The sequence below is a fragment of the Nannobrachium achirus genome (assembly GCF_963921795.1).
Source record: "Nannobrachium achirus genome assembly, chromosome: 15".
Lineage (NCBI taxonomy): Eukaryota > Metazoa > Chordata > Actinopteri > Myctophiformes > Myctophidae > Nannobrachium > Nannobrachium achirus.
In genome coordinates this window covers 47,943,998-47,955,074 of record NC_137822.1, presented here as the reverse complement: position 1 = coordinate 47,955,074, position 11,077 = coordinate 47,943,998, and the positions used below count along the sequence as shown (strand labels likewise).

The following is an 11,077-nucleotide window of genomic DNA, read 5'->3' as shown; positions in this document are numbered from 1 at the left end:
CCATTGGAGACGTAAAAATGAGAATTTGGTCAAACCGACGCCGTCAACACAGTTAAAGCAGCCCCGTCAGCCAACTCATACATACGGCGTGCTCGACCCCAGCGTATCTGAAAACAAACCAACGTTATTTTCACTCAAAACGCCTTGCCGAGCAGCAGCTCGTACGCCGCCATCCAGGTAACCTAAAAAAAAGGAAGAACAAGACAAATTTGTCATTACGGAAAAAAGGAAACGCACACCAACAGGGTTATCTACGTGCAAGCCGTCGCTCTCCAGGGGAGCAGAGCGAAGAGCAAGCCGGTGTTAGCAGCCACCGCCAGCCAACACCGTGGGCACTCGAATCACACAAGGCATGAGCATATTTAACATGTGATTTTAAACAGAACACTAACTAAATCCCAACTGAAAAGCTGATCCATGCAGGAACCGGTTGGCGAACCAACAGTTTTCCCCACCAAATCCCATTCGAACCGCTCTTCTGTCAAAACAGTTTACACAACAATAAAAACGGACGCACCGCTTACTAAAGCAGCACATGATTGGTGAGAAGCTTTTTGAGCCGTTCTAAATTTTGCTTATAAGCCTTAGGAACCAATTCATAGGCGCGCAAAATGGTAGCTTTCATAGTATCATAGTCCATACTCTCATCTATCGAAAGGCTTGCACACACTTCCTGGGCTTTTCCGCTCAGTTTACACGGCAGGAATATTTTCCCACCCGCATGCCACTCCACGATGGTCAACATTCCTACGTGCATTAAGCGCTAGAAACTGAACCACCTCACCTCAGAAAACAGCATGCAGGTCGGCAACACTCCTGCCCACCCCAGGTTTCAGCTCAGGTATCGCAGGGCAACCGGTTCGGTAGTCAGCGCATGACCCCTCTCCCAACCGGAGGAACTTTGGCGAGCGTGGCTCAGACTCCTCTTCACCTCTCACCGATCCTCCCGGCAGGATCGCGGCCCCCCTTTCCACCTACACCAGAACACCCCACCCGGAGCTTTTCCCTTTAACTACGGGAGCAGACACCCTCAGCCAGGCTATAAACCCCGCTAAGCGGTTCTCCTCCCTCGCTTACTGACACTTTTGCTGTAAATAGGAGGTCGCCCTCAACAAGGCTATAAACCCTGCTAAGCGGCTCCTCTCCTCCCCCCTTTTAGTTTAGAGAATAACCACACTATTGGACCATAATACACCACCCGCGCCCGGCACAAACAACTCACCAATCACTGTCGTAAAGAAAGGGCGAGCTAAGCTCTCCTAACACAAAAAAAAAAAACACTGACTCGACAGGGCAACTTTAACGTTTAACCCAACACACAAAAAGAAAGAAAATCTAATTCTCAAACACCAAATACTTTAAGTATTAATACCCGAGTAAAGCCAAATAATGGCGACCGGATGAGCGCTCAAGTGTTACTTAACAAACACTTGAGTACAAATATCCGAGTACAACCATTAAACAGCGAGCGGACGAGCGCCCAAATGTTACGACCCATTGGCTCATAAGGGCCGAACATACGCACTCAGATACCAGTTTGCAAAATATAGATTGAATTTATTACATTGGCACTGACGTGCATAGGATTTAGTAAGATACAAGTACAAAAATATTCATTTCTTAACAATAAAACAACGTAGCAAAAATAGGTTTCTAGCTATTACTACTACTAGTTCAGTTAAGTTAAGGCGAATATGATAGCATGACGAATAAGGTGTCTAGGGAAAGGGGAACGACTAGGCCGATCCCTGGGCGTTGGCTGTGCCCCAAACAAATATAACAATAACAAAACAAACTACTTACAGAACCAAAGCAAACTAGAAAAATATTGTTCCTTCGAAACAATTGTGGGCTCGCTTCAAGCCAGAAAACAATGGCTATAAAAGCACAAAATGTCAAGATCGCAGGCATTGCTCTCTTTGACGTTACTGACGTCAAAGATTGGTCCATTTTGTTCCAAAAATGTGTTGTGCAAAGGTTGACCCGCTGGTGGCGCTATAACAGGCCAATGTGAGAAGGTTGGTATCTGTTCCTTGACCTATTGGGAATGTGCTTGCAAGATTTCACGCACATCCCAGGCTGTGTTCATGATTTGAGGTGTTTTTGGCTTTGGACACTTTATCGCTGCTTGCAGCTATATTTATTATTATTATTTTATAATTTTTTTGTGTGCACTTCATAGGCATGTTAGATAAAGGTCCTTAGATTGCGTGTAGAATGTTTCATGCAAATTGCAAAAAAAATCCTAGAATAAAAACGGGTTTAAGCGTTTTACAAACTGCTCAAAATTATATAGCGCCCCCCTTTGGCCATTTGGGGTAAGATTGGTTTCAGTGATATTTGAACTAACCCTCTACACTATTTTGTCATGAAAATGTGACTTTGCATGTATGTTTTAGAGGCAGAAGAATAATTTGCATAAAAATGCAATATTGTTTGAATTATTTAAAAAAGCATGTTTCAATGTTAAAGAAATCCGATCTGACAGATCTTTAGATATCGGTCCAAAGTTCACGTAAAAAAAGTTTTGTGCACGTGACGCGAAAATTTCAGAATAAAAGCGGGTTTACGCGTTTTACAAACTGCTCAAAATGGCGGAAAATTAAAGGGCGGAGCTTACTTAACAACGACACAGATGTCTTCCGCTTGAGTCAAAGCACGCGTGTAACAAGTTGCATGTCTTCAAACGAAACGAGTCAAGACTTATGTCCGTTTGAAGTTTGAATTTTCAAACGCTTCGTATAGCGCCCCCCTTTGGCCAATTGGAATAAGATTGGTTTCAGGGATATTTGGACTAACCCTCTACATGTTTGCCAAATGCCATGAAAGTAACACTTTGCATGTTTGATTTAGAGGCAGAATAATAATTTGCATAAAACCGCAATATGAATTGAATTATTAAAAATTAATGGTTTAACGTACAAACTTCTCACCACATAGACTGTATAGGTATTGGTCCAAAGTCCATGTGAAAAAAGTTTTGTGCGCTTAACTCAAAAATCCCAGGAGGAGATAGATTTTTACTGTATTTCATATAATTCAAAATTGTGGGAGACCTAAAGGTCAGAGGTCAAAAGTCAGAGGGTAAAAGTTGTTCGGCATGAGGAGACGCATACGTGTATACAGGTTTCATGGCTGTATGTATAACACAGCATGAGCTATACCTGTTCAAAGATCGTACTTTCGAAGGCTTCCTACAGCGCCACCATTTGGCCGATTGCTGTAAAAAGTAATAGCACACTTCCCCACTGTAAGCTGAACACATTGATATTTTTATTTTCATTTTCTCACTAAGTATGTAGGAGTAGAAAGGAACCGAAAATCCCGTCTACTTACTAGATAAATAAATAAATAAATAATGACAATATCTAAAGTGTGCTCGCCAGGTACTGGCGAGCCCACAATAACCAAAGCAAAACAGGGGAAACGAAAACAATAAGACGTTGGCTTTCCGAAGGCCAATAACACAAGATAAGTAACCAAAACAAATATGTCGAGTGCAGTGGGGCACCTGATACACGTGTTATCATATCCTTGCTATGGGACTGTTATCAAAATTGTCATACCTTAGAGAAGGCTCAGTAGTCAGACTACCAGCTACCAGTAGCTGGGTAGTCCCAATATCAACCTTAATATCAGCCGAGAAGAAAGAAAAAAAAAGTTGCTCCCGAAGCGAGATTCGATACCGCGCCCAGTGACATCAGCCACCCGACGCTACCGCTCACGCCACTATAGACGACGGAGCCGCGCCGTCTCAGGCGCCGATGAGCCCCGTGAGGAGCCGCCGAGGCGAGCGATAGCGAAGCCGAGTCGCCGCGACGAGCGGTGCGAACGGCGCCTGAGCCGACTCAGCGGCGTTACCGAATTATGTGCCGTTATGGACAGAATAGTAAATTTTGACCAGGGGACTGCTCAAATAAAGGAGTATCCACGTTGTCAAAAATAAGAGCAGACAAATGAACGAGCGATTTCCAACCGTCTCGTTAGCTCAGTTGGTAGAGCATGGGACTAGTAAAACTCAGACCCGGGTTCGATTCTCACAGGGAGCCACCAGTACGTTATTCCAGAGAACGTGCGTTGGCGCATGCGCATTGCAATGACAAGTCTATGGGTGATATCGGAACTACCAGCTCCTGGTAGTTGGTAGTCTGACTACTGAGCCTTGGCCAAGGCATGACAGGGGTGATAACAGACCCATCCCAAGGGAGGATAACACGGGGATCGGCTGAGTGGGGAGACGCTGGCTAAAGGCACAGGTTCAAGGTGGCATTGTCTGTCCATGGCTTTTATCGGCAACGGGGCGGCGCCTCCACCGCTGCCGGCAATCACTCATCAAGCCTGTCAGCCAGTCAGCTGCAGTCACCCACGTCACTCTCTCATCAGTGGTGGCTGGGGTTACTCGAGTTCACCAGCCACTACATGGACACACAAAAGCAGGGTGACAGACCAGGTACTAAATATACAATATACAATAATCACGACCAACGGTCGTGACAATCTGCTATTGTAGATCGGCTATTTTCAGCAAAGCAGCTTGGTGTTGAGGGGAAAAAGAGCAGACTAAGTACAGAGTGAAAGGTCAAGTTTATTAAGTATTGGTGGTTCAAGTGGTTAAATATCTGAAAACACAAATTGACATGAATCCAAAATACACTGATGATTGTGCTGTCAAACGTTGAAACAATGGAATCTATGAACAGGTTGCGGAGGGTCCCTGCTTCATCTCTCTCTCCACTAAGGGGTCCTTGGCCTGAAAACGTTGAAGACCCCTACTCTAGCCTGTAGGAGCTCCTCTGGGAGCAGAGTGGAGGGCGAGGTCCTAAACGGGTCTGGGGTCTCCTCCGCTGGGCCCATGATGATCTGGGATCACTTATTACATCCTCACACCACACGGCACACCTTAGGCTGTGTGCCTGTGTGTGTGTGTGTGTGTGTGTGTGTGTGTGTGTGTGTGTGTGTGTGTGTGTGTGTGTGTGTGTGTGTGTGTGTGTGTGTGTGTGTGTGTGTGTGTGCGTGCGTGCGTGCGTGCGTGCGTGCGTGTCAGGTGGGTGGTCCGAGTTAGCTCTCATTTTCCTCATGACTGGTTTTAATGTAAAGATACACCCTCCCCCCCCCCCCCCCCCTTGCTTGCTTGCTGGCTGGCTGGCTGGCTGGCTGGCTGGCTGGCTGTCTGTCTGTCTGTCTGTCTGTCTGTCTGTCTGTCTGTCTCTCTCTCTCTCTCTCTCTCTCTCTCTCTCTCTCTCTCTCTCTCTCTCTCTCTCTCTCTCACCAGAGCCCATTAACGCCAGTACTTGTGTAATGGATGTGTTGTTGTCGTTGCTGTGCGTGCGTACGTGTGTGCGTGCGTGCGTGCGTGTGTGCGTGTGTGCGTGCACTGCTGTGGATCATAGTCGCTGATAAATCACTCACTCTTTTCCCCTCCCCCCAACACTCAACACGCACACGCACACATGCACATGGACATGTACACGTGGGGGAAATCTTGATATTTCTACGTTTCATTCGTTCGACTAAGGGTTAGGGTTAGGTTTAGGCATAGTTTTACTGAGTTTAGGGTATGGGTTTAGGTTTAGGCATAGTCACCCATGCCAGCAGGTTAGCATTTCACCAGGTTAACGTTAACCCACGTCGAACCCATATATGTTATGCCCATATATGTAGATCCCTGATGTCATCAATATCAAGCCCATATCTAACAGCCTAGGACTTCAAATGGGAATGCCCATATATGGAGGCCACATCGGCCACACATACCACACTAACAGAATCCATATATGGCCAAGACAGATGGCCAAGACAGCCCATATCTGTGTGGCTGGTTCTACAGACAGGGATCTCCATATATGGGCAAGAAACGGATCATATGTATGATGTCAGAAGTCAAAGTCATGAACGTCATAGGACTTTCACATAACCTACAACTGAGTAAGCATGTTTTGGCTCTCACAGCATATCTCCATATACAGTACATGGATCTCCATATATGGGTACCAGGGGTCTCCATAAATGGGTAACTGGCCGGATGGCCAAGACATGGTGCGACCTCGCCCTTTAGGTCGCTTGTCACCCTGTCTGACAAGGTATAAAACCATCAACTTTGATGAGGCAGAATTGTGCTTCTAAAACTTTTTAGCACAGCCCTAGTTTTTATATTGTTTCTATTGGGGCATTAACGAAAAAGTCGACAAGTCGACTAAGTCGACTCCATTACACAAGTCGACTCCCACCAGAGAAAGTTGAAAGTCGAAGTAAAAAAAAAAAAAAAACTTCTATTGTGAAAATAGCAGATCTACATGCTCACAACGCCTCGCATCACGAGGTGTTGCGAGCATGTAGATCTGCTATTTTCACAATTTCTGCCTCTATATATTTGACAATTTGGACAATGTTGAATTTGCCATTTTAGAGGTATTAAAAAGTCCTTAAATTGTCACTTTAGAAATGTGCAGATACCCTCTATACACTTAAACTTTATGTTGGTTTGTTTACAGTTGAGAGTGAGATTATTTTTAAGTTAATCATCTGGGGACCCCCCCAAAATAATTGGGGGGTCGTGTGTGATGTGATGACGTCATCAAACGATAAAGTCGACTTCAACTCAACTTCAAGTCGAGTCGACTTGCAAAAATCACAAGTCGTTAAAGCCCTATAGTTTTTATGTTTTTATTGTTGTTATGCAGCACCTTGGTCAACGTTGTTTTAATGTGTGCTCTGACTATGAATGCAGTTGGATTGGACTGGAAAAGCCTTGACAGAATCAAAGTTTACGCCTATTTCTTTCACGCCATGTGACCTCCAACTATTGTTCTTGGTGTTTTTGAGCGGTGGTAAACCGCTCCATAGAGTGGCTGTGCGTGCGTCTGTAGCCTTTTTCCTCAGCGTTTTGCCATAGTAAAACGTGTGTGTGTGTGTAGCATAGCCTGTACATCCTAGACTCAAATCCTAGTCTGAAGACTTTATGACCACCGCTCACTTCACATTGGGTGCGATTTTTACTCATCATCTGATGTAAAACTTCAGCCAATCAGACATCACGATACCTTGATATTGTGATGTCATCCTTTTCCCCCTCTCTGATTGGCTCCCCCAGTAGAGTCAACGGCAACCACACTTGCATCTTTCTAGTCTCTCATTGGTCAGTGTTTGACATCGTTCTAGTCTCTCATTGGTCAGTATTTGACAGGTCTTTCTAGTCTCTCATTGGTCAGTCCCGCGACGGCAAACTGCTCCATTTGCGGATACGGTTCCAAAGGCCATATTTGACGTTTTGAGTGTGAGAGTGTGTTGCAACAGGAGAGATGATCAGAGGAGCAGAGTTTTTACCACTACGGTTGTTTAATGGCCATGGACTGAAGTATGGATATAGTTTCTCAGTGAAGGAGCAGCCAGTGAAAGAGTAGAGGTGAACTCTGGCCTCCACATCATAAAAGGACACCAGACCCTCCTCATAATCCACAAACACTCCCACTTTCTGGACCTCCTCTCTGACAGGGAGACGGACAGCAGGGTCAGCATTAGCCTGGTACTCATTTCCATTCCTCAACGTTATAGACCAGTAACCATTGTTGGGGGTCAGTTTGATGTCTCCCTTCCTGTTGATGGACTCTCTGGCCACTCCTAAAGCCCAGTCAGTCTTCCCTCTAACCTGAACCTCATAGTAAAACCTTCCTGAGGAGAAGCTTTGTTTTCCTAAGACACTGGCACATGGATAGAATCTCTCTTTGTTCTCTGGGAGATTCCTGCTTCTGTTTCCAGTACTCACTTGTTTTCCATTCTTAGACAGGATGAGCCAGTGATTTGCTGTATCAGGGTCCAGAGTCACATCCACCTCATATTGCTGCATCCTCCTCAGCTCATCATCCTTACACAGATTATCCATCTCTTGGCGGAGTGTCTTCTCCAGCTGAGCCACAGCTTTCCTGAGTTTCCTCACAGTCCCCTCACATGAGGATCGAGGGACGTTGATCTTTGTCCAGTCCTTGGTGGGTGGAGGGGTGTTGATGGATGTGGTGTTCTGGAGGAGGTGGAGGTGGTCTTCAGTTTGTGGCTGCCTCAGCTCAGAGATTCTCTTCTCTAACTGAGCGATTTCCAGTTGGAGCTCTTTAATGAAACCTTCAGCCCGTATCTCTGTTGTTTTCTGCTTCTCTTCGATGACATTAATGAGCTCAGCCAGGCTTCTCTCGATAGAGCTGATCAGAGCAGTGAAGATCTGCACACTGTCTGCATCTTTCTTATTGAGCTCTACTGAGTGTTGGACCTCCTGAATCTTCACTTGTCTCTCCTGGACCATCTGCTGAACTTCAGCCACTGTCTTTCTTTCATATTCTTCGTTCAACTTGTGAACCCTGAACTGATCGGCCATCTCTGCGAGAACTTTATTAACAGCGAATTCAGGTCTCTTCTGGAAGGCTTTGCTACACAGTGGACACCTGCACACATCCTTGGTGTTCCAGTAATGTGTGATGCAGGAGTTGCAGTAGTTGTGTCCACATGGAGTGGTGATTGGATCAGTGAACACATCCAGACAGATGGAACACCGGAGCTGCTCTTCGGACAGGAGATTGCTGGCAGAAGCCATTTCTACGAATTGAGAATACAATTGTAGAAACGATAATAACTGGAACGAGGGCGTCCTTTTCAAGAGAGCGCAGTGGCTGTGTTTGATGACGAGGCTACAGTTCCAACGTTCCTTGGGTATCGTGTCAGCATGGCGTTTCGCTCTAACAAGCTCAGCTCCTCTTCTAAGCGCTGAAGGTGTTTTGGAGGCTCAAGTGGTCTTCCAGCAGTTGGTGATGGCCAGTAGGGAGAGTGCTTCGTACCGGATGGTGTTCCCTCTGTCTGCGCTCTACTTTTATACCCAGGGCGCCTCAGTGCTTGCATCGTCACTGTGATGTCATCATGACGACGAGTTCCGTCAGCCATGCCCAAATAAGGAGGTCCATGCATGTCAGACTGGCCTCCAAGTACACCGATCGATTGGCAATACTAGGTAAACATACAAACCAAAAACTAGAAATACTGTTCCTACGAAACAGTGTGGGCTCGCATGGAACACCATGTATGGTCTGTCAGTTGACGTCATAATGATGTCAGATACTCGGAGCAGGATCTCCATATATGGGCATAAAAGGCTGACACATCACTGTGACATCACAGTTGACGTCACAGTGATGTCAGATACTCAGAGCAGGGATCTCCATATATGGGCATAAAAGGGATTGTATTTATATGTTGTCAGACGACCAAATCCATATATGGCAGAGACAGATGGCGCGAGGTCGCTTTCGCCCTTGGGCGTCTTACTGGTTGTTATTTATATCAAGTCGCGCTTATTGGTGGTGATGTCACCAAGAACGCTGCTCCCTCATTGGCCCCGTTATTTTCAATGAACTAACCCACACCGGCGGCGTCAGACGCGCACAACCGCGAATCTGACGCCTCGTCTGCCGTGCCGATACGCCACTGTTCTATTTGTCCAGCGTTGCCGCGCGGTGAACATGTTCTCCCATGGTTCTCCCCACCGGGTGAAATGAATGTACTGTGTGGTAGCGCACCACATCCAGTTGGGGTTACCGCGCGGCACTTCACGTGCGTCGATACCGCGATGCGATGCTGCGCAGCCGCCCGCGTTCAGTGTGTGCTCCCCTTTAGATAATCACCCGCGAGCGTCGGCAGGTTAGATAATCACCGGCGAGCATCGGCAGGTTAGATAATCACCCGCGAGCGTCGGCAGGTTAGATAATCACCCGCGAGCATCGGCAGGTTAGATAATCACCCGCGAGCATCGGCAGGTTAGATAATCACCCGCGAGCGTCGGCAGGTTAGATAATCACCCGCGAGCATCGGCAGGTTAGATAATCACCCGCGTCACGGTTACTTTTACGGTTAGGTTTAGGGTTAGAGTTAGGCATAGTTTTACTGAGGTTAGGACCAGTAAGACTCCCTAATCGGGAGATAAGCGACCGTTGGTCACTTATCTCCACAAATAGGCCAAAAGTTTGTTTTACCAATTATTACACTCTATGTGAACATTTACATCAACAAATCCCAAGTACTGGTTTTTAGGGGTGTAACGAAGGCTCTCAATTGCGCTCAAGACATACGGGCAGTTGACAGTTTGCCATGGTTACTCATTGAAGTTGAATCTCCATATATGGAGATAACCTACGCATCACACTAAGTCTGACCTCACCAGCCCATATTTGGGCATGAGCAACTTATGTCTCCATATATGGAGATATGATGACATCACACAGTCCTCAGCCGATGATGTGGAGAACATAATCCCTTTCATGCCCATATATGGAGATCCCTAACAGAATCCCTTTTATGCCCATATATGGAGATCCCTAACAGCATCCCTTTTATGCCCATATATGGAGATCACTAACAGCTAACAGAATCCCTTTTATGCCCATATATGGAGATCCCTAACAGAATCCCTTTTATGCCCATATATGGAGATCCCTAACAGAATCCCTTTTATGCCCATATATGGAGATCCCTAACAGAATCCCTTTTATGCCCATATATGGAGATCCCTAACAGAATCCCTTTTATGCCCATATATGGAGATCCCTAACAGAATCCCTTTTATGCCCATATATTATGGAGAAATCCCTGCTCTGAGTATCTGACATCAGTGTGATGTCACCTGTTTATGCCCATATATGGAGATCCCTGCTCTGCGTATCTGGTTGCTATGGTAAACAGTTGGTTGCTAGGGTAAAAAAACATGGTTGCTATGGTAAACAGTTGGTTGCTAGGGTAAACAGTTGGTTGCTAGGGTAAAACCATGGTTGCTAAGGTGGTTGCTAACGTACACTAACAGACCAGCAACAACAGACTGTTGCCACAGCAACGTACACAAAGGTTTGTGTACACATGTGGTGTGATGTCATACTGATGCGGAGATATGAGCAGGGCAAAGGTGTGACGTGTGACGTGTGACCGACGGACGGACGGACGGACGGACGGCCGGTGGAGGTTTTCATAGTAAACTGCTCCCTGACGGTCGCAATTAGGGTTTGGGTTAGAGTTTGGTGGTCGATCCAAATAGCGGGGCAGATAAATGCAT

General features: G+C 46.1%; 1 protein-coding gene across 1 annotated transcript in view; it reads right to left on the bottom strand.

Annotated features, from left to right (window-relative positions):
• Nucleotides 1–7,204: 7,204 nt before the first annotated feature.
• LOC308299910 (pyrin-like) overlaps nt 7,205–11,077 on the bottom strand; it is a gene marked incomplete at both ends in the record, with an annotated part of 36,368 nt that continues 32,495 nt past the window's right edge. Inside the window, one exon of the mRNA XM_080743689.1 lies at nt 7,205–7,978. Within this exon, the coding sequence (XP_080599815.1) occupies nt 7,205–7,978 (774 nt within the window). The remainder of the gene's footprint in view (nt 7,979–11,077) is intronic.